The sequence below is a fragment of the Mustela putorius genome, unplaced genomic scaffold (genome assembly GCF_011764305.1).
Source record: "Mustela putorius furo isolate JIRA1106 unplaced genomic scaffold, ASM1176430v1.1 tig00000174_pilon_pilon_pilon, whole genome shotgun sequence".
Lineage (NCBI taxonomy): Eukaryota > Metazoa > Chordata > Mammalia > Carnivora > Mustelidae > Mustela > Mustela putorius.
The window spans coordinates 30,776,082-30,800,025 of NW_025421304.1; the positions used below are offsets into that span (position 1 = coordinate 30,776,082).

Here is a 23,944-nt window from a genome sequence, read left to right on the forward strand (position 1 = left end):
GATTAGTTTAACAGAGGAGAGGAGTGAAGATTTCTTAGTGATCTTAACTTGCAGGTTATGATCTTTGCTGACTGATTCTGAAAAATACTTAAGTTGACTGTGTGTTGAATTTTGTGTGTGGGGGGCGGTTAGTTGAGTTTTGGATATTCACTTCTGCTGTTCTCCTATAATACTTGTCAGACTATATACCTCAAGTTTCGGTTTAAAAATGTAGACTCTCCAGGTATCTATAATCTCACCACTTTTATGCTGTTCTTAAAGTATGTTTGCATTATGGCATGCTTGAATAAAAAGTATTTCACAGTAATTCACTGATTATTTCCTACATTTCAAGTTAGGCGAGTGTGATTCAATCACCTCTATTTCATCTCATCCTGGGTTTTTTAACCTGCTGAAGAGAGCTTATTTGAGATTACAGCCTAGTGACAGTTGAAATTTAAATATGTAACTTAATGGACTCCTGTAGGGGGATGAAGAAGGCAGTGAAGAAAAAATTTTATAACTTGAACTTGGATCAAACCTTTTAATACTTCTAATCCATGTCTAAGTGCATTATTCTTATCACCAGGTAGATAAATTCCTGTACTGGTCATATGTTGTCTCAGTAGGAGACTGAATGTTTTCATTGTAAATAGTATTCTTGTTATTTAAAGAGACTTTTCAAAATTATGTTAGTGTTTCTGTATTTACTCTCGGGATAGGGAGTTTCTCTTTTGGATAAAGGAACTATCACATCTATGGAATGCTTATTCATTGAATAAATATCTCCTTGTAATTGTTACTGAAATGTTCCATTTCTGAGTTACATTTTTTAAAACAAGGTTATTGGAAGAGCTATCGGGTAGGTGTTACTTAACTCTGTTCATTTCGTGGTATAATGTATTGATAGTCAAACATTATTCATTCTTAGGTGGTTTGTATTCATTTGGAAAGTGTCCTTTTGCCTTACAAATTATAACCACAATGCTGTTTAGTGCACTGTTGATTGATCACATATTTGAATGTCCAGTTTGTCTAGGGTTGTAGGATTATACTTGAAAGAAACATTATTGTTAAGGTAACTTCAGTTCATTTTCTTTTGGGAGCAATTTCTTGTTCCTTGATCTGTTTCCCTTTTACCAGTTCTAGATTTGAACCAAATATGAATTTTGGTTTATTTTTTTAGTGAACTCTACTCCTAACTTGGGGGTCGACTTCAAAAACCCTGAGATCAAGAGTTGAATGCTCTACCAACTGAGCCAGCCAGGTGCCCCTTAATAGTGAATTTTAGAGTGAAACTATAAAGTACAAAAATTGTCAGCAAAACCTTGGTGATAATTTGCCCCCTGTTTATTTTAAAACGTAGTCTTGAAATTAGTGACAAAAGTCCAAGTTTTTTATGATTTATTTATTTGGGAGAGAGAGTGAGAGAGCATGCACACAAGAAAAGCTCTAGGGCAGGTGGAAGGGGCAGAGGGAGAGTGGGTCTCAAGGAGTCTCTGCACTGCGTGTGGAGCCCATCTTGGGGATCCATCTCACCATCTTGAGATCACAGCCTGAGCTGAAACCAAGAGTTGGATCTTAAGCCAGCTGTGCCTCCCAGGCACCTCCAGGTTTTTTGTGATTTATTTTTATTATTTTTTTTAGAGATTTTACTTATTTATTTGAGAGAGTGTGCACAAGTGAGGGAGCAGAAGGTGAGGGAGATGCAGACTCCCCACTAGCAGGAAGCCTGATGTGGCAATCTGTCTCAGGATCCTGGGATCATGATCTGAGCTAAAGGCGCCCATTAACTGACTGAGCCACCCAGGTGACCCCAGGTTTTTTTGGTGATTTATTAAAAGTCTATACGTATTGAAAAAGTTGAGTATTTTCCAAAGATTATTTTTAATTAAAAAAAATGTATTAGGAAACTACATACCAAAACAGATTTTCGAAATGCCTAATCCCCTTATTTGCATTTGATGAGGATTTAAAAATTTTGTGTATAAAGCAGAACTTAATTGAAAGCAAAACTTTAAAGCTCTTAGATTTAGCTTCAGAGAATATAAAACTTTTACTTTAGCCTTCTATAAACTGGAACTACTTGTTTAGCTATATTTGGTCCTTAAAATTCATTTGTTCTCAGCTTTATCAATTGTTGTGAGTTCTTGATTTTGATGTCTTCATCCCTCTGTTACTTTTACTCAGTTCCTTTCATGCAGGATAAGGTTTAAAGTAACAACTAATTTTAAAATTAAGAGAACATACAGATTTATTTAAGCTCTCATATTTCTGGGTGTATAGGTTTTTAAAGTTGTATCTTGGGACGCATGGGTGGTTCAGTGGGTTAAGCCTCTGCCTTCGGCTCAGGTCATGATCTCAGTCCTGGGATCTGGGATCGAGCCCTCTGTCAGGCTCTCTGCTCAGCCAGGAACCTGTTTCTCCCTCTCTCTCTGCCTGCCTCTCTGCCTCATTGTGATCTCTGTCCATCAAATAAATAAATAAAATCTTTAAAAAAAAATAAAGTTGTATCTTTGTTAAAAAGTATTAGGATTTTTCCATTTGCCTTTTTGTATAGAAAATTTTGTATCTGTGAAGACATTCATTTCTATCTTGAAAATACACATAAGGTTTTTTTGTTTGTTTTTGTTTTTGTTTTTTTCCTCCTTCACTGAAGGAGTAATAACACAGTTTGGCATGGAGGAATAATTTAATTTGGCGTGAGTCTTGGTTACTAAAACATCTCTTGTCAAAGTTTGAAGGGTCCAGAAGTGAAAAAAACCCTCACACTTGCCAGACTTGTTGAGTCAGCATTAACTAACACTTTTGTATAAAAAGGTCAAGGTGTAAGATACTGTGATTGAAATGAGAAATGATTTTTCATTAGGTACTTGGAAGTTTTGTTTTGTTTCGTTTTTTGGCTTGCTTAGACAATTGGAGAGAGAAAGTTGAGTTATAAATGTTGTCAGTGAAAAATAGGTTTCAAAAGAAAAAAAAGTAATTGTCTTTTAAAAGATGATGAAAACATACGTGACCTTTGCACTTTATAAATTAAGACATCTTTAAAGGCAAGTAGTTTTTACCTCCTTTCTCTGTTGTCACAGTGCAGCAATCATAGTGTAACCTGATAGGTAGTTGCTTTGCTCACCTATCTTTCTTGTATTTTACTGAGCATCCTAGGCTTTTCAGCTTGTTTGGCCTTGCAGTTAATGTTACGGGTTTTGGGGAAGAGCAAATATGAGAAAGACATGATTTTAGATCTTTGGGATTGTAAAATATTTGCACTCCCCTCACAAACCTTTGGTTTAAAAATGAGACTGATTAGAATAGATGATGTACACTATTGGGTTAAAAGATCTAACTTTAGTAAATAGTCATATAGTTGTACAACTCAAAAGGAGTTCCATTAGTGTTTTTACAGCTCATTTTAGTGAAGCTATTTACTAAATGTCACTATTGGGAAATTATCCCATTTGAAGCTGAAGAAAAGGAAGGGAAGTTAATTTTTAAAAATTCATTTTTAAAGTCTGCACAAAGGATTTGGTTCCCTTCCCACTTTTTGATATTTTTGAAAACGTGATCCTTTTAAAATATGGTGAAAAGAGGAGTGCCTGGCTCGCTCAGTTGTTAAGCATCTGCCTTCAGCTCAGGTCATGATCCCAAGGTCCTGGGATCGAGCCCCACATCGGGCTCCCTGCTCAGCAAAGAGCCTGCTTTTCCCTCTCTCATGCCCCCTGCTTGTGTTCCCTCTCTAGCTGTATCTCTTTGTCAAATAAATAAATAACATATTTTTTTAAAAAAAATATGGTGAAAACATTGGTTTGAGCTGAGTGGAGAAACTAAGTGAGAATAATATTTTTATAGATAGTAGGTTTTGGGTATGATTTATTGAAGATAAGCTGTTGTGAGAAGAGCTTCTTTTTCTGGTAGTATTTTGGATACGTCATGTTTTTTAAATATGTGTTTGTCTCTACCAGTGAAAGTTGGGCTTTACGGTTTCCTTAGAAACATTCCGTGATGAAAGTTAGTAAATGGTGTTGACTATTTAAGAAAGTAGAATTAGGGAAGTAGTTTACTAGCAATTGGTTGTATTATTTTTATTTACACATACTGAACATCATTTATTTATTTATTTATTTATTAAAAAAGATTTTATTTATTTATTTGACAGAGAGAGATCACAAGTAGGCAGAGAGGCAGGCAGAGAGAGAGGAAGGGAAACAGGCTCCCTGCTGAGCAGAGAGCCAGATGCGGGACTGGATCCCAGGACCCTGAGATCACGACCTGAGCTGAAGGCAGCGGCTTAACCCACTGAGCCACCCAGGTGCCCCTGAACATCATTTATTTTTAAACTTTTAAATGTAAGCGCTGTTCCACCCAAGGTGAGGCTTGAGTTCAGCGACTCCAAGATCAAGAGTTACATGGTATATGGACAGAGCCAGCCAATTGCCCCTACACACAGAACTTTTTTTTTTTTTTTTTTTTAATACTGTTCCTCTAATACTTCATGTTCTTCCATTTTCTTTGTACCTGTTGTACCTATACCTGGAATGCTTTTCTTTTCTCCCTTCTACCTAGTGAATGTGTTCTTCCTTCCTCTCTACCCCCAGGCAAAGGGGTGTAGCACTTTCTTTAAAGTACTTCAACTGTCTAACTTTCCTTGAGTTTTCAGAGGACAAGAGCTATCTAATTTATGACATCCATAGTACATAGCACAGTGACTGGCCCCTAGTAGCTACTCCATGGAATAGATGTTATGAATGAAAATAATATGGAAAAATTATTCAGGTATTCAGATATATGGTAACTGGTTGATGCCAGAGCTAAAAGCAGTCAGGGTCCTGAGTTATGAGAAGCTACTGCAGGTCATTTACTTATGACCTGTAGAGTTGATGTCAGTGAAGTTTATTTTCAGATTTAGAACACATATATGAAACCTCATATCTGTGTCCTTGCCAATATTATTTAAATGTTTAATTTTGAAATTGGCATTATTCTTTTTTCTTTGTGATTTACTCAAACTCTTGCAAAAGTTTCAAGTGGCAGCAAAGAATCCCACTCTTCCCTATCTTCTTTCTTTTGAATACTTAATATGTAACTCATTTTGCTAAGGAAGCTGATAGTAAGTTGAGAATGTGTCTCCCCCTACCCCCAATGGAAATATGTTGATGCAGTTCAATGAATTGTTTCTGATTCTCTTCTCCTGTTTGAATAATATACTTTTATAGTGCTAAGAGTTTTTTAAAATCTTATCTTTTTAATTTATAAAATAATAGGTTTCCATTATGATAATTAAAAAATCTAAAAACATATTTAAAGTTATTAATTTCCCTCAGTCTCTTCATTGTTATTACCCAGCTATTTTATCAGGTTATGGATGTACTTCAGGATTTCTCTCCATGCTTGGTCAGGTGTTGTATATAGTAACCTAAATGTGCACATTTATAAGGATGCTTTATTTTTACAAAAGGGACATCATACTTATTATATTACTCTGTAACAAACTTCTCTTAACACATCCTGGTTAGTAAATGTCGTTCAGTTTTGTTCTTTAAACATCCCTGTTCCGTCTCATAACACGAATGTGTACCATACATAACTTACGCAAGTTTTTTTTTTTTTTTTTAAGATTTATTTATTTTTAAAGATAGTGTGTGGGGAGTGGGATGGGGAAGAGGAGGGGCAGGGGAGAGAGAATCCTTCAGCAGTTCCCAGCTGAGCGTGGAGCCCCGTGTCAGTCTCAGGACCCTGAGGTCATGATCTGAGCTGAAATAAAGGGTCCGACCCTTAACCTACTGAGCCACTTAGGTGCCCCCTATTCAGCGACTGACTGACTTTCTTTCTTTCTTTTTTTTTTTTTTAAAGATTTTTATTTATTTATTTGACAGAGATCACAAGTAGACAGAGAGGCAGGCAGAGAGAGAGAGAGGGAAGCAGGCTTCCCGCTGATCAGAGAGCCCGATGCGGGACTGGATCCCAGGACCCTGAGATCATGACCTGAGCCGAAGGCAGCGGCTTAACCCACTGAGCCACCCAGGCGCCCCTCAGTGATTTTCTTAAGGACATTTAAGTTGTTTCTAGATTTTGTTAATACAAACTATGTATTTGTAAACATCGTTGTACCTGTCACCTTATTTGCTACAACTTTTATTTCGGCAGAATAGATTCTCCAAGATGGGATTTCTGGGTTAAAGGGAATATACTTTAAATGTTTTTATTGTCAGATTATTCTATAAGTAGGTTGTCATTTCTACCTCCCCTAGCAATGGGTTTTCTGTAGCATAACACCCTTAGATGTAAATAATTTAATTTTTACTCGTCTGCCAGATGATGAGTCTTCTTTCAGTTTGTCTCAGTTTTCCTGGCCATTATTAGAGCTAGCCTCTGTTGATATGTTTTTGTTTGTTTGTTTGTTTGTTTTTTCTGTTTGAATTTCCTTTGTTGAGAATTTTCTGTTCATGTCCTTGGTTCATTTTTCTTTTAAGTTGTTTTTCCTCTCCCCCCTTTTTTTTTTTAAATCTTGTAGGAATATCTTATGATATATTAATTCTTTGTTGTATGACATATGTATTTATTCATCTGGAATTAACTCTTTTTTTTTTTAAGATTTTATTTATTAGGGCGCCTGGGTGGCTCAGTGGATTAAGCCGCTGCCTTCAGCTCAGGTCATGATCTCAGTGTCCTGGGATCGAGCCCCGCATCGGGCTCTTTGCTCAGCGGGAGCCTGCTTCTCTCTCTCTCTCTCTGCCTGACTCTCCACCTACTTGTGATTTCTCTCTCTGTCAAATAAATAAATAAATAAATCTTTAAAAAAAAAAAAAAGATTTTATTTATTAATTTGACAGTGGGAGAGGGAGAACCCGGCTCCCCAGTGACCAGGGAGCCCAGTACGGGACTCAATCCCAGGACCCTGGGATCATGACCCGAGCCAAAGGCAGATACCCAACTGACTGAGCCACCCAGGTGCCCCTGGAATTAACCTTTATAGGATAAGAAGCAGTGGGTCTTGTATGGTTTTCCTTTGTATAGAGAGCTGGCTACATGAGGATTAAACTGTCTTTTTCTCAGTGAATTGAAAGCCATCTTTAAAAAAAAAGAGAGAGATTTTATGTATTTAAGTGAGAGAGAGTGAGAGCATGGCCAATCAGGATGAGGGGCAGCAGGAGAGGGACAGATTCCCCTCTGAGCAAGGAGCCTGAAGTGGGGCTCTGTTCCAGGACCTTGAGATCATGATCCGAGCAAAGGCAGACACTTAACCAACTGAGGCACCCAGGCACCCCAATTAAATGCCATCTTATAGGTTATGTTCCCATATATGTTTGCTCTGTTTCTGGTTCTTTTTTTCTCTTTACTATTATTTTACTGTTTGAGTGTACTAGTTTTATAAAAAGTTACCCTCTGTTAAGAAAACTCCTCTTGGGGCAGTTGAGTAGCACAGTTGGTTAAGCTAAACTTTGGACTCTTGGTTTCGGCTCAGGTGATCTCAGGGTCATGAGATCAAGCCCCGCATCAGGCTCTGTGCTTAGTGTGGCATCTGCTTGAGAGTCTCTCTCTTCCTCTTTTCTACCCCTCCCGCTCGTGCTCTCTCTCTCTCTAAAATAAATAAATCTTAAGGGGAAAAAAGAAAGAAAAACTCCTTTCGCTGTACTTTTTCATTTTCTTAACTATTCTTGAACATTTGTTTTTACATCTACTGACAGAAAATAAATCTGTTGGGTTCAGTAAACCTCACAAAAGCCCACTGTTTGGAATTGCAATATATTCACATATTAATCCTGGGAGGACTGACATTTTTAATGACCGAAATTTTTCCTTATGATGAATTTCCATTGTTCAGGTCCTGTTTCAGTTTTAGGTTCTTCAGTAAAGGTTTCATCGATTTGACAGTCTTCTTCATGTAGTTCTTTGCCTTTCTTGCTAAATTTGTTCCTAGGCATTTTACAGTTTTTGATACTATTGCTAATGGGATTTTTCCTTGTCTGCTTCTTTTTTTTCTTTCTTTCTCTCTCTCTCTCTCTCTCTCTTTTTTTTTTTTCTTCAAGAGAGGGAGAGAGAGAATCTTAACACGGACTCCATGCCCAGTGCAGAGCCTGACATAGGACTCTATCTCATGACCCTGAGATTATGATCTGATCTGTAATTAGTAGTTGGATGCTTAACTGACTGAGCTACCCAGGCACCCCTCCCCACCCATTTCTTTCTTTCTTTTTCTTTTTTTAAAGATTTTACTTATTTATTTGACAGAGCATTAGAGTGAGAGCACAAGTAAGCAGAGTGACAGGCAGAGAGAGAGAAGCTACTGAGCAGGGAGCCCAATACGGGGCTTGATCCCAGTACCCTGGAATCGTGACCTGAGCTGAAGGCAGCTGCTTAACCAACTGAGCTACCAGGTGCTCCCCCCCATCTATTTCTAACTAGTGTCAGAAACATGGGTTAAAAATGATCTTTAATTTCCTGTGGACTAGATCCTCTCCTCTCCTTTCTTGGTATCCAGAATTAACAGAAATTGGGTTTGTGAAGAATATTTAGGGAAACTTTATTATTTTAGTATGAAATCACTTTCTAGTGATTAGAAATAAACTTTCTAATGTTCTCCTGTAGAAAATGCCTTAAGGTAAATGTGACTATGTCCTTCCAGGATGAATACTAATACTGTCTTCTTATTTTGAAAGTTCACAGTTTTCCTGATTTTTATTATTTTGAATTTTTGAAGCAAGATTTATTGCTAAAATAAACGTTTATTATTTAAAAGATAGAGGAAAATAGGGCCACCTGGGTGGCTCAGTGGGTTAGGCCTTTGCCTTTGGTTTGGGACATGATCTCATGGTCCTGGGATCTGGCTCTCTGTTCGGTGGGGAGCCTGCTGCCCCCTCTCTCTCTGCCTGACTCTCCGCCTACTTGTGATCTCTGTCTGTCAAATAAATAAATAAAATCTTAAAAAAAATAAAAGCAGAAAATACAGAGAAGTTAAAAAGGCATCTGTATTCATACAAAGCACAGATAGTCTATCTCTAACATTTATTGTACCCTTTGGGGCATAGCTTTAAAAACAAAATTTTTGTTTTGGGAATTTTGATACAATTCTTGATATTTGTGGGCTCTTCAGGATTTTTATGTGTGTGTGTGTGTGCCAATTTTAGGGTTGAGAGTAGAAATTTTCTTTTTTTTTTTTTATGATTTTATTTATTTATTTGACAGAGATCACAAGTAGGCAGAGAGAGAGAGAGGGAAGCAGGCTCCCTGACTATCAGAGAGCCCAATATGGGGCTCAATCCCAGGACCCTGGGATCATGACCGGAGCCAAAGGCAAAGGCCTAACCTACTGAGCCACCCAGGTGTCCCGTTTGGCCTTTCTAAAAAAAAAAGATTTGTTTCTTTGTTTAGAGAGCAAAAGAGTGTTGGAGGGACAGAGGAAGAGAGACTTCTCAAGTGTACTCCCTCCTGAGTGTGGAGCCTGATGTGGGCCTTGATCCCAGGACCCTGAGATCATAAGCTGAGCCAAAATTAAGAATTCGCCACCTAACCGACTGAGACACCCAGGTGCCCCTTATTTGGACTTTATATTCATGCATTTTATGCAATTAAATTGTCCAGGAGGCATATTTGCATTTATATACATCTATTAAATTCTCAGTTTCAGTGAATTTTGATTGGATAATTTAAAAAGATTCCTGTAATTACTGTGTCAGTTTAGGCAGAATTGAGTTTAGGACTTCTTAGAGGAATGCCAACTGGCTGCCTAGACAGAGTGTGGTGGTGTATTGATGTGGTCACACATTTCACAGTCTATTCCTTAGCCTTGAAGATGGAAAAATTCCATTTTAGTATTATTTTGGGGTGATTTAGCCTAATCAAACTCACTGATGTGAGTTAGAATAAGTGTTGTGATTCACAAGGGGCTGTGCTTTTATCCTTAATTACCTGTGATTTCCAGGGCTCCCTTTTCCTTATGTGTAGGTATTTGGGAGACAAGCTACTTGGAAAGATGATTGATAGTTACAGAGTTGCATTATGAGCCTGAAGCCAGAGCATATAAAGTGAATGGTCTTGAATGTTTCATTATTCTAGGCCGGGTGAAACCCATTGAAGGAACTATCCCTGTCCCACATGGTGTTTACCTTTGCAGTGACCAAAATACTTATCCCCAGATACAGTCTCTCTTATTCAAATAGTGATGGACTAACATTGCTCTCCCTTTTTTTTCACTCTGTAAAACATTTCCCTTCTATAAGCAGCACACTTCCTCATACAGGGTAGATAGATGTGCACTGCTTCCCCCTCCCTGCCCCCAGTACTCAATGGAATCCACTGAAACATAAAAAGGTGAAAAGATCTGGCTCTCTGGTCAGCAGGAAGCCTGCTTCCTCCTCTTTCTCTCTCTGCCTGCCTCTCTGCCTACTTGTGATCTGTGTCTGTCAAATAAATAAATAAATAAATAAATAAATAAAATCTTAAAAAAAAAAAAAAAGGTGAAAAGAACCCAGCTAAGCCAGAATGACAATTGGTCTCTATAAGATATATGGGAAAGTTAAAGTCTGATCAAAGCTTAATACTGTTGATCAGTTTGGTGTAAGCTTTCTTACTAGTTTGGTCAGTGTTTTCTTTTCTTTTCTTTTTTTTTTTAAAAGATTTTATTTATTTGTTAGAGAGCGCGCGAACACAGGCAGACAGAGTGGTAGGCAGAGGGAGAGGGAGAAGCAGGCTCCCCATCGAGCAAGGAGCCCTACATGGAACTCAATCCCAGGATGCTGGGATCATGACCTGAGCTGAAGGCAGCTGCCCAACCAGCTGAGTCACCCCGGTGTCCCTGGTCAGTGTTTTCTAAGTTGTAAATGCATTAACCAATTCAGATATCATATACAATAAAAAATTTGAAATAAGACTTCTCTGTGGAGCATAATCTAAATATACATATAAATATATGTGGAAAGGGGCCCCTGGGTGGCTCAGTCAGTTAAGCCAATAGCTCTTGATTTCGGCCTAGGTTATGATCTCAGGGTCGTGGGATCAAGCTCTGTACCAGACTGTGTGCTCAGTCTGCTTCTTCCTCTCCCCCTCTCTCATATAAATAAATAAATAAAACCTTTAAAAAAATAAAAGTATTGTTATTAATTTGAAAAAAAAAAAAAGGCCACGTGGCAAATGTGGGTGAGAGAGCACAGTAACTTCTGTAGGGTTTTGCCTAGTGTTAACTTAGGTCTCTTGAGTGTTCTTAGCCATACTTAAATCTGTGACTGGATGTTATAGGGTAATCACTGGCAAAATTAATTGAAATCTAATTTCTTGAATCTTTTCTCATTGTTAAGCAAGAAAGACTTCATGTACAGATTTTGCGTTGGTTAGAAAAGGAGGTAATTTTAATATTGAGAAATTGCTTTTAATTTAGGATTTATTTTTTATTTTTTAGATTAGAGCTCACATAGCTTCACATTTGGGGAAAGAAGGACAACATACAGCAGGAGCCCCAGCTATTTGGTTATATGTTCTTAACTGGGCTGACAGTGGTTCTGAGCTTAAAGCCAGGTAGTATGAGCTGAGAAGTAGAAAGAAAGTTAACTGAGAGGGTAGAATAGAGGACTGCATTGAGTCCTGATGCCTTCCCTCCCGTTGCTGTTGGTAAGTAGCCAGCGCACCTTTTCTTTGTTTGCTTTGGAAAGGACAAGTGCATTTTCTTTATTCAAGACTCTTCTAGCATTAAGGATTCATTTAAATACAGTGTTTCTCAAGTTCCTGCCCTTAGATAAGGGGAATACAGGGATGAATAAGACTCACAGGGATCTGGCCTTTAGGAGCTTCTATTTGAGTGGGATAATACACATTTCAAAGAAAAAAAGGTAATCATGGTCTGAGGTTAGTATTGCAGTATGAGGAGAATTTTTATCAATTAAAGAGATTTGTGTGGTGCTTGCGTGGCTCAGTAGGTTGGTCATGGGCGTCTGCCTTCAGCTTGGGTGGTGGTCCCGCTCTCCTGGGATTGAGCCCTGTGTCCTACAAGCATGTGTATGCGCACTTTCTCTCTTTCTCTCTCCCTCAAATAAATAAAATCTTTTTAAAAATATCAGAGGTTTGTGGAGAGTTTGGAAAATAACCATTTTCTCCATTTTGGAATAATGTTTAGGAGAATTGGAACATATGCAGTCATTATTATTATTATTTTTTTTGTCTTTTGTGTTTCTTTTTTCCCCCTATAGTAAGCATTCACGATTTTGGTTATTTTTTGGATATATAAAGTAATTAATTTAGCTTAAGTTCCAAAACCTAATTTTGTTTACATTTTGGATAGAAACATTTGAAATTAAATTCTCACTTGCTTGTGTTCTCTTTATTTTTCAATGTTTTTTATTTTTTATTTTATTTTTTTGAGAGAGAGAGTGTGTGTAGGTTGGGTAAAGGGAGAGAGGCAAAAGGTGAGGGAGACAGAGAATCCCAAGCAGGTTTCATGCTTTGTGTTGAAGCAGGGCTCAGTCTCATGATCCTGAGATCGTGACCTGAGTCAGAATCAAGAGTTGGATGCTTAGGGGCTCCTAGGTAGCTCAGTCAGTGAAGTGGCTGCTTTCGGTTCAGGTCATAATCACTGTGTCCTGGAATCGAGCCCCACATCGGGCTTCCTGCTTAGTAGGGAGTCTGCTTCTCCCTTTCTCTCTGCTGCTCCCCCTGCTGTGCTCGCTTGCTGTCTCTCTCTCTCTCTCTGAAATAAAATCTTTTAAAAAAAGAAGAAAAAAGTTGAACGCGTAACTGACTGAGCCACCCAGGAACTCCTCAATGTTATTTAACAAATAGCCATTAATGAAATAAATACATTTATCCACGATCTCTATATTTTAACAAGTTAGAATTTTAATTTTTCTGTGTTCCTTTCCCATCTTTGCCCTAGTAAGTATTTTAGGACAAAAAAGGACATTTAATTTTTACTAAATATACCAACTATGTAAATACAAAACAGATGGACACATAGGCATTGAATACAACTATTGAATTACTAAATGTAGGGCTCAGTCAGTTGGGCGGCTACCTTCCGCTCAGGTTGTGATGCCATGGTCCTGGGATCAAGTCCTGCATCTGTCTCCCTGCTTGGTGGGGGGTCTGTTTCTCCCTCTCCCTCTGACTGCTGATCTGCCTATTTGTGCTCTCTCTCTCTTTCTGTCAAATAAATAAAATCTTTAAAAAAATACTAAATGTAATGGACAAAAACAATTATAGTGGTAGACTTTATGTTTTTTTTTTTCCCCCCAAAGATTTTATTTATTTATTTGACAGAGAGTGCGAGAGAGAGCATGACAGGGGAGAAGCAGACTCCCTGCGGAACTGGGAGCACGATGCGGGACTTGATCCAGGACTCTGGGATTATGACCTGAGCCGAAGGCAGTCACTTAAACTGAGCTATGCAGGCACCCAGACTCTGTTTTTTAATTAAAATTCTTTTTAAAAAATTTATTTGCTTGTCCTAGAAAGGACAAGCAAGGGGGTTGGCAGAGGGAAGGGAGAAACAGGCCCCCCACTGAACAGGAGCCTGATGTGGGACTCGATCCTAGGACCCTGGGATCATAACCTGAGCTGAAGGCAGCCACTTAACTGACTGAGCCACTATGGTGCCCCATAAACTTTTTTTTTTTTTTAAGATTTTATTTACTTACTAGAGAGGGAGAGGTGGAGAACATGGCAGGGGGAAGGGAAGGGGCAGAGGAAGAGGGACAAACGGAATCCCCACTGAGCAGGGAGCCCAGTGCAGGGCTCAACCCAGGACTCTGAGATCATGACCCAAGACAAAATCCCACACATAAGTGCCTGAGCCACCCACAAACCCCTTAATTAAAAAAAAAAAAAAGATTCTATTTATTTATTTATTTGAGAGAAATTGCGAGCGGGGTGGGGATGGGGCAAGAGGGAGAGGGCAAAGCAGTCTCCATGCTGAGCAGAGAGCCTGATGAGAGGCTTGATCCCAGGACCATGGCTAGAGCTGAAGGAAGGTGTTTAACTGACTGAACCACTCAGGCACCCCTGTAGTGGTAGACTTCACGTATCTTTCTCAGTCTTGGATGGGCCAAGTCGTTAAATTAATAAGAACAGACAGTGTCTGAACTATACTATGTAATTTTTAGAAATTGTTCCACAGGTATAATTTTTTTCATATGATTGTCATCTTAGTTTCAAAAAAACAGCTTTATTGAGGCATATCAATATTTAATGTCTGTAATTGGATTATAAATGCATTATGGATTGAATTATAAATTTCATAATACACATAAATGCACTAATGTACATATTTAATCTATATAATTTGATGTTAGGATAAAATTTTATATTAAGGTTTTTCTGTCCTCTGTATTAAATGCTAAATGTTGATGTTATTATTACCATTTCTTGATAAATTAGGGTCTTACTATAAAAACCAATTACAGTACTCTTTGTTATTTAATACTCTTAAGACTTTAGGGAGACTTGAATGCTTTTTGCCAGTATACCAATAGGCTCAGATTACTATGTTGTGTGTGTGTATTTAAGATAAAGACTTTAATTTTGGATTTGTAAAAAAATGATAAATTAAGGTAATTCTTACGGAACCCAAAGGCAGAGATTTGCAAGGGATAGATCTTTTCCTTTTGATTAATCATGGAAAATTTTTATAGGATAAAAATCTATTATTTAAAGGGCACAAACTTTTTAAAAATTATGGTAAGAATGCAAGCCAATTTCTACTCTTGACAAATTTGCAGTTGTATAATACAGTATTGTTATCTGTAGGCACAGTTTGTATAGCAAATCGGTGGAGTTTATTAATCTTGCTGCTGTGATGTTTGGATACTTGTTTCTGCTAAATACAGGTTTTGTTTGCGTTTGCTGCTGCTGCTGCTGTTTCTTCCCTTACTGTTAGATGACACTTGGGCGACCATCAGTGTTCTTCCCTTAAACAGCCTCTGTCTCCTGGTTCCCACTCTCCTCTGTTTCCTCTCTAGTTTTCTAATTTGTAAATTAGAGCCTGCAAATAGAATAAAGTAGATGTTCTACTATATTGATGTGATACTCTCTGTATTGCTCCATGAGATTATAAGATGTGTTTTGAGTTATGTCCTGTTTAGCTGAGTCATCACTATACACCATATTCATCCTTTATTTTTAAAAACAGGATAGTTCGTCGTTATTACTAGTAATAGATGTTTAAACTACTGTATTTTAAGGAATCTTGTGGTTTTGAGTATTTTGAAAGGCAAGTAAAAATTCTTAAAAAGTAAGGAAATCTTCAACATTATATTAAGAGCCAGTAGGTTGTGTTTTCCAGTTTATGAGGTCTACAATAGTCACTACATAGATTAGATGTATTTGAATTTAACTTTTATTTATTTTATTTTTAAAAGATTTTTATTTAATTATTTGTTGGAGAGGGGGGAGCAAGTGAGCGTGCATGCACAAGCAGGGGGAGCATCAGGCAGAGGGAGAAGCAGGCTCTCTGCTGAGCAAGGAGCTGGATGTGGGACTGGATCCCAGGAACCTGGGTCTCAGGACCCAGGACTGGATCATGACCTGAGCTGAAGGCAGACACTTAACCGACTGAGCAACCCCAGGCGCCTCTGAATTTAATCTTCTAATACGAAACATTTCGGACATAAAATATTTGGAGGATAAGGATAAATATTCATTTACCACTACCTACTCTCAAATAAAACACCAGTATAATTGAAGCCTCCTGTGTGTTACTCTATTCCTCATCATATTCCCGTTTCCAGATGTGCCACTTTTTGGTCTATGTTTCATGTGCATGTTCTTATTCTTACTGCAGTTTTGTATCTCTAAAGAATAGGTTCTTTTATACATTTTAAATCTTTATAAAATACTAGCACTATATCTTTCTCTACCTTATTTTTGCTCAGAATTAATTTATTCAAGGATAGTGTATATAATCAGCCATTACATCCAGCATTTGTTTAGTGCATACTATGTGTCTGGCACTGTGCTAAGGATTTTAAATGTATTCTCATTTAATTCTTGTAACAGTCCTTTGAGGTGGGTACTCTCCCCATTTTACGGATGAGGAAATGAAAGCTCTAGGATGTTAAGTCATTTGCTCAGGACACACAGTTGGCAAGTGGTAGAACTGGGATTCAAACTCAGGTGATTGCACTCCACGGTCATCATTTTAAACAATGATTAGGGTCATTGGATTCTGAAATTAAACAAAAACAAAACACAAGGGTTCTTCTTAATTCTTCTAGTGTTAAAATCTGATGTGACCAGACAGGAGGCTGTAGTATTTATTTTTTCTCATTTGGTGTGAATATTTATATATGTTGCTGCAGAAATATTGTTTGATAATGGAACTGCTGTCCCAGACGTACTGGGCGAGTAAGGACCTGTAATATATGCAGTGCATTACCTTTCTAAAATTCAGAAAATTCTAAGCTTTGTTCTTAAAGATTTTGGATGAAAAATTGAGGACTGGTACTGTGCTGTAGATCCCTTTCTGCATGGAATTTTGGAGTTGTTGGTTTAATCAAGAGGGCACTTATTTTGCAAAAGAAAAATTTTCTAAATATATTGAATTAGTTTGGCCATGACACACTTTAGCTTACCATAATTATAATTTTCTATTCTGTCACTGGTCAGCCAAAAGAGATCTTGCTGATTTTTTATATTGCTGGAATTGTAAAAATCTGTTTTCCTCAGTAGACTTTTGAGTTCTTAAGGTTAGAGATCATGACCTTGGCTGTTGCCAGCATTTATCTCAATGCCTGACATAGAGAAGGCTCAGCAAATATTTGTTGAATGAGTGGTTGGCAACTTTTTGGTATAACGTGTTTCCCTATTTCTTAGGTCATCTATGGGATAGTGTGACAAATTGAATAAGGAGGCAAAAAGAAGAGATGCATGAAGCTAACTTCTGATTCCGTATTTTTTTTTTAAGATTTTGTTTATTTATTTGACAGAGATCACAAGTAGGCAGAGAAGCAGGCAGAGAGAGAGAGAGGGAGGGAAGGAGGCTCTCTGCTGAGCAGAGAGGCTGATGGGGTGGTGGGTATGATTGATCCCAGGACCCTGGGATCATGACCTGAGCTGAAGGCAGAGGCTTTAACCCACTGAGCCACCCAGGCGCCCCATGATTCCATATTTTTTTACATTCTCCCTGCCTCCTTTGAAATGGATATAAATGATATCATTTATGATACTGTTTTCTCTGTCAACTGTAGTTAATGGGTCCTGAAGTGTTAAACTTTTTTTTATTTTCTTGATTAAAGACTTTGATCCTGTTGCTTTCTGAATTCAAGATTCTCAAAACTTAATGCCCATTTTTATTTTTTTTATTTTATTTTGTTTTAAAGATTTATTTGTTTATTTGACAAATCACAAGGAGGCAGAGAGGCAGGCAGAGAGAGAGGAGGAAGCAGGCTCCCTGCTGAGCAGAGCCGGATGCGGGGCTTGATCCCAGGACTCTGGGATCAGACCCGAGCTGAAGGCAGAGGCTTTAGCCCACTGAGCCACCCAGGCGCCCCCTAATGCCCATTTTTAAAAATTGGGTTTGGAAAAAAAAAATGGGTTTGACTGCGGTGTTTTGAGAGTTCCTTTTTATAGTCTGGTTACTTTTATAGTCTGGTTACAAGTCCTTTGTTGGATTTGCATATCCAGTCTGTAACTGGTCTTTTCATTTTCTTAACAATGTTTTTCATAGCACAAAAGTCTGTAATTTTTTATAAATCCAGTTTTTAATTTTTTTCTTTTATGGGTGTGACTTTGGTATAATGTCTAACCCCAAGTCATAAAGATTTTCTCTGTCTTCTAACAGTTTTTTATAGTTGTATGTTTTGTTTTACATTTAGATCTGTGATCCATTTTGAGTTAATAGTTAATAGTGTAAGGTATGAGATTTAGGTTGAAGTTCAGTTTTTTTCCATATGAATGTCCAATTGTGTGTGTTTTGATACCATGGTATCACCTAATTATTCCTAATTATCTTTTTAATGGTTGTGGTGATATCCCCTGTCATTACTGACACTGATAATTTGTGTTACTTCTCTTTTATCTTCTAGCCCTAGGTTTATCAGGGTTTTTTTGTTTTTTGTTTTTTTAAGATTGTATTTATTTATTTGACAGTTCACAAGTAGGCAAGGTGGGGGTGGGGAAGCAGGCTCCCTGCTGAGCAGAAAGCCCGAGGCAGGGCTCTATCCCAGGACCCTGAGATCATGACCTGAGGCGAAGGTAGGCCTAACCCACTGAGCCCCCCAGGCCCCCTGTATACGTTTATCAGGTTTATTAGTCTTCTCAAAGAACTGGCTTTTTTGGTGCTGTTGACTTGACCTAATTTCTGTTTTTAATTTCATTGATTTCTATTTTTTATTATTTGATTTTTTCCTACTTCTCTTAGCTTTATTTTTCTTTTCCTAGTTTCTTAAGTAGACTGATTGCTTGAGATGTTTCTTCTGTTCTGACAGAGACGAATTTAATCCTGTTCATTTTCCATTAAGCACTATCTAGGTGTATACCACAGATTTTAACATGTGTTTATATTTTTGTTCAGTTCCATATATTTGCTAATGTCCCTTGCTATTTCCTCCTTCACCAACGGATTATTTGGGAATGTATTAGTTTCCAAGTCCATGGAGGATTTTCCAGTTAGCTTTCCGTTATTGATTTCTAGTTTAATTCTGTTAGTGGTCAGAGACTGTACTTTATTTTATATGATTCCCATTCATTTAATTTATTAACTTTTTTTTTTTTTAATGACCCAGGACATGTTCTATTTTGGTGAGTGTTCTGTGTGCACTTGAGAAAAATGTATATTCTGCCATTGTTGGTTGAGGTGTTCCATTACTGTTGGTTAGAGCCAGTCAGTTGATGATGGCATTCAGGTCTTTCGTGTCTTTGCTGATACTCCGTAATTTTATCATTTACTTAGGGGCCATATTGAAGTCTCTGTAATTGGGGTATAAGCCAAAGTGAAATTTCTCCCATCCTTCTTTTCCTGCTTCCTGGACCAAAATGAGAGGGTTTTTCTTAGAGCTCCTTCTCTGTACTTAGTGAACACTTCTGGGTTTTGGGTTGCCATTGGATCTAGGCTGGGCAGTACAGGAGGAAAAATGACAACTTCTTGGCATTTTGAAAGAACTTCAAATTCTGCTCTCTTTCTCAAATCTGCTGTCATTTACTTTTCAGAGTCCTTGGGTATGGTATGCGTATTTATCCAGGATTTATAGTTATGGTCAGAGGGAGAGACAGAGGTCTCCATGAAGCGTGTTTACTTCATCTTCCCTGGAACTAGAACTTTTTGTTTAGTTTTGAACTTAGACTGTATTTTGAAATACACTAAATTCTTTATTCTGTAAATTAACTTTTTCATTCATGCCTAAGAGAATTTCTTGTGATTAAAAAAAAAGAAATAAGGAGAAGTAAGTTGTCACAGCCAAGGGAAAAAAAAATACTGCTTTTCTCTAGAGATAGCCTGGTGCTAGAGAAAGAGTGCTGATTGGGGGAATCACAAGATGTGAGTCAGGCTAGTAATTAATTCTTTGACCTTGTGCAAGGTAGTTAACAGCCTGGAACCTCAATTTCCTCCATAAAAAGCTAGTGGCATAAACTGTCTGTCTGTGATCCTCTGGCTGAGCTGAGAAATTGCTCCAGGTAACTTTTTTCTCTCAGCAGGCTTAAACTCATGATTTTTTTTACCCTGCTGTTGGCCTAAGTGTTTTGGAAATAGATTTGGGCTTTCTCTAATAGTCTTGTTTGCTTTATAGAATCATTCAGGCCTTCATAGAGAAAAGTTATTTTTCAGTTAATTGTTAATTAACAGTTAATTGACCTTGATTTTCTTTTTTTTTTTTTTAAGTTCCATAATCTTGTTTTGTTCTTCACACACCAAATTTGGGTTAATAATAAATAAGATTCTTTTTTTTTTTTTTTAATCTTTTTTTAGGTAATCTTACACCCATTGTGGGGCTCAGACTTACAACCCTGAGATCTCCAGTTGCATGATCCTCTCACCAAGCCAGCCAGGCTCCCCAAATAAGATTTTTTTTTTCCAAAGATGTATTTATTTATGAGAGAGAGAGAGAGAGAGAGAGAGAGAGAGCGCGCATGCCCGTGCATGAGCAGGGTAAGGGGCAGAGGGAGAAGAATACCCAAGCAGACTCATGCTAAGCACAGAGTCTTGACCCAAGGCTGGATCGTGATCAGGAGCCATGAGGTCAGGACCTGAGCCAAAACCAAGTTGGATGTTTAACTGAATGAGCTATTTATGAAATATTTTAGGACTTAAATGTTTTGTTTATTGAACCTTTTTGACTTTTAAATAGCTTTTGATTGTAAAAATTTCGAATATACATAAAAATAGAGAATAACAGAATGTAATTTCATGTAGTCATCATATGTCCTCAGAAGTAATCAGTGTTTTGCCCAATTTGTTTCATTTTTTCCCTCCTCAGTACTTTTTCCCCTGGAGTATTTTGAAACAAATCATAGCAGTCACATAATTTTATCTCTAAAGATAATTTTTGAAGTACATTTTTGAAGTACTGAAAACTCGAGCCTTGGAGTTCTATTTCTTGGAGTTCATGTGCTAGCTCTGTCCCTTACCACTTGGTAATCTGAAGTTGCGTAATTGCTCTGAGGTGAAGTTTCTTCATGGGCAAAGCAGGGATAATGATCTCTGCCCTTCAAATGGATTAGAACAAATGAAATAATGAAGATAGTGAATGTACGAACCTTGAAACACTAGGTCCATGGTATTTCTATTAAGAAGTAACAAAATATTGTACAGGTAGCGTTATACAATTTAGTATGTGTGATTTTAAGAGGGCCATAGGGAGGAACATACCAGTACCTAGAGAACTTTTCAAAAAAATTGCCAATATACTATCCCTGCCTTGAGGAGTGATGCTGTAGTGAACTAATGGGACTGGGATATCTTCCTGGTTTGTGTGATTAGAACAATTTTGAGACTTACTGGTTTAATGATCCCACAGTATTGTATGTACTGAAGATGATAGTAATGATATTTTAATCTAATTTTTTAAATCATTTTTCTTAACACTGTTGAGGTATAAATACATACAACAAAAATGCATTTGTTTTAGGTGTTCAGTGAATTTTGAGATGTATATAGACCCATCATAAACATTTCTGTCTCCTCCATGTTGTGTTGGTTCTGTTTTATTCTGAAAAGTATTCATTTATGTGGGTATACCCTTATTATTCACCAGTTTATGGACGTTTGAGTTGTTTCTAGTTTTTAGTAATTACAAATGAAGCTTCTGTGAACATTTGTGTACAAGTCTTGGTGAGAACATATTGCTTTTTGGTAAATACTGAGTGGATTTGCTGAATCCTATACTAAATATATATTTAATTTTACAAAAAATTGACAAACTGTTTTCCAGAGTAGTTGAACCATTCCATTTTGCATTCCATGTGAAATTTGAGCACTGGTGTTATATGTAAATAATGAATCGCTGAACGCTACATCAAAACCTATATATATATGCTGGCTAACTGAACATAATTAAAACAAATGAGGAAAAAAGTTTTACATCACTGTCAACACATGGTATGGCTAGTCTTTTAAATTTTAGCCATTCTAATGGTGTAGGGTGATATCTTCTAGTTTAATTTGCATTTCCCTGCTGACTAATGATGTTAAGCATGCTTTTCATGTGTTTATGTCCATTTATATATCTTCTTTGAGAAGTGTCTATTCAAATCTTTTACTCATTTTTAAATAAGATGTCTTATTGAGTTGTAAAATTCCGTATTTTGAATACATGTCCTTTGTAAGATCGGAATTTTATTTTTTTCTTTGTGGCTTGCCTTATTTGCATCTTTTGAAAAGCAAAAGTTCTAACTTTTTATCAAGTCAGATTTATTATTTCTTTCGTATTTTGTGCTTGTTATATATAACATCGGTGCTTAACCTAAGTTCCCAAAGATTTCCTCCTATGTTTTCTTTTTTTTAAAGATTTTAATTATTTGACAGAGATCTCAAGTAGGCAGAGAGGCAGGCAGAGAGAGAGAGCGGGGGTAGGGGAAGCAGATTTCCCCGCTGAGCAGAGAACCAGATGTAGGGCTGGATCCCAGGATACTGGGATCATGACCTGAGTGGAAGGCAGAGGCTTAACCTACTGAGCCATCCAGGCGCCCCCCCCTCCTATGTTTTCTAATGGAAGATTTTTAGTTTTGGCTTTATTATTATTAGGGCTGTGATCTGTTTTGAATTAATTTTTTGTATATTATGTGAGGTTAGGATCCAAGGTTAATTCTTTTCTCTGTACAGATATCTAATTGTGCCAGCACTATTTGTTGAAGGAATACCCTTTTTCCTCTTGACTAACCTTGGTCTCTGTTGAAAATCAGTTGAACTTTTATGTAGTCTATTCCCAAACTTTTTCTTTTGCTCCATTATTCTCTTGAGTCTGCACTTAAATTCATCTCCTCATTGTCCTAATTATTGTAGCTTTATAATATTTCTTGAAATTAGGTAGTACAATTTCTCCAACTTTGTCTTTTAAAAATATTTTTTTAAAAAAAATATTTTATTTATTTAGCGGGGAGAGACACAGTGAGAGAGGGAACACAAGCAGGGGGGCAGCAAAGGGAGAGGGAGGGAGAAGCAGGGAGCCCAATGTGGGGGTCGATCCTAGGACCCTGGGACCATGAACCAAGCTGAAGGCAGATGCTTAACAACTGAGTCACCCAGGTGCTCCCCCCCCCTTTTTTCTCTTTTTCCTTGTTTTGGCTATTACAGGTTTTATTACCGTTACTATTACAATTTTAAAAATACGAGGATATGACTCTAGTAGTCTTCTCCTCTGAGATTGGTTTATTATTTTTTCCTCATCACAATTTCCAGAGAGTACCCAGTGTACTGAGATGATTGTTGTTTCTTGGAAAAAGTGTTTAAATCTAATAATTGGTCTTGTAATCTCTATTTTGTTGAGTTGAACTTTGTGATCATATTCAGTATTCATCTGGTAATTTATTGTGTTATACTGAGTTAACAGTTGAGCAGAAAATATTTGTCTTTAAGGTTGGGCATATAGACCTTTTCTTAATTACTTTAAGGATGGAGTAAAGATTTGGATTTCCTAAGATACTTTGATAATAATGATGGATTTTTAGATATTGGTAGATTCTGTGTCTTATCTTGCTTAACTTAATACTTAACACTTTTGTTTGTATTCTTTCCAGATATTTACTGAGTTGAGTTTGTATGCAATAGCTTTGCTGAAGCTTTGTATCCTTGGACTTAGAAAATCTTGAATTCTTAAAAATAAGAAATTTTTGTGGGAAGTTGTGTGAATGGTTTTGATAGTAAAAAAGTGAACATTTTTATTTAATGTCTTTTCATATCCAGAGGATGCCAGCCCCCATCAGATTGCGGGAGCTGATCCGGACCATCCGGACAGCCCGAACCCAAGCCGAAGAACGAGAAATGATCCAGAAAGAATGTGCTGCAATCCGATCATCTTTTAGAGAAGAAGACAATACATACCGGTGTCGGAATGTGGCAAAATTACTATATATGCACATGCTGGGCTACCCTGCTCACTTTGGACAGGTAGGCTGGGCTGAGACCACATCTAGCAAGGGTATCTTATTTGAATGACAGTAGCTCAGGGAGGGTCGGTCAGTATTTTCCTGTCAGGAAAGACAGGATACTTTTCATAGTCACGTAGTCTGATCATTGTGGAACTGAAAGGTAGAATTGAGAAAGTTGTAGACTGGAAAGGCATGATATGATATTGCTGTCAGTTGTGCTTTCCATTGGGAATCTCTCATTATGTGGATTAGAGTATGTTTTGATGGTGGCAACTAGCTTGCTTTAAGGATTAACCAGTAGGTTGTGATTGGTCAGTCAGAGGGGCTGGACTGTAATGAATATTTAAGAAATATTTGCTAAATGTTTCCTTAGCTTTATTCTGTATGCACAATGATATAAGGAGGACCACTCAGAACAGATGTTTTTAAGTAAAAGAGATTAATTAAGTGGTTGCCACATAATGGCATT

The 23,944-nt window shown here is 37.4% G+C and overlaps 1 protein-coding gene across 2 annotated transcripts in view; it reads left to right on the forward strand.

The window, feature by feature from the left end:
• The window catches only part of AP1G1 (adaptor related protein complex 1 subunit gamma 1), a 76,385-nt gene that overhangs the window by 1,324 nt on the left and 51,117 nt on the right, over positions 1-23,944 (forward strand). For both annotated transcript variants that reach the window (XM_004763438.3, XM_045076269.1), the window contains exon 2: positions 23,291-23,494. In XM_004763438.3, the coding sequence (XP_004763495.1) occupies positions 23,294-23,494 (201 nt within the window). In that variant the 5' untranslated portion in view covers positions 23,291-23,293. The remainder of the gene's footprint in view (positions 1-23,290; positions 23,495-23,944) is intronic.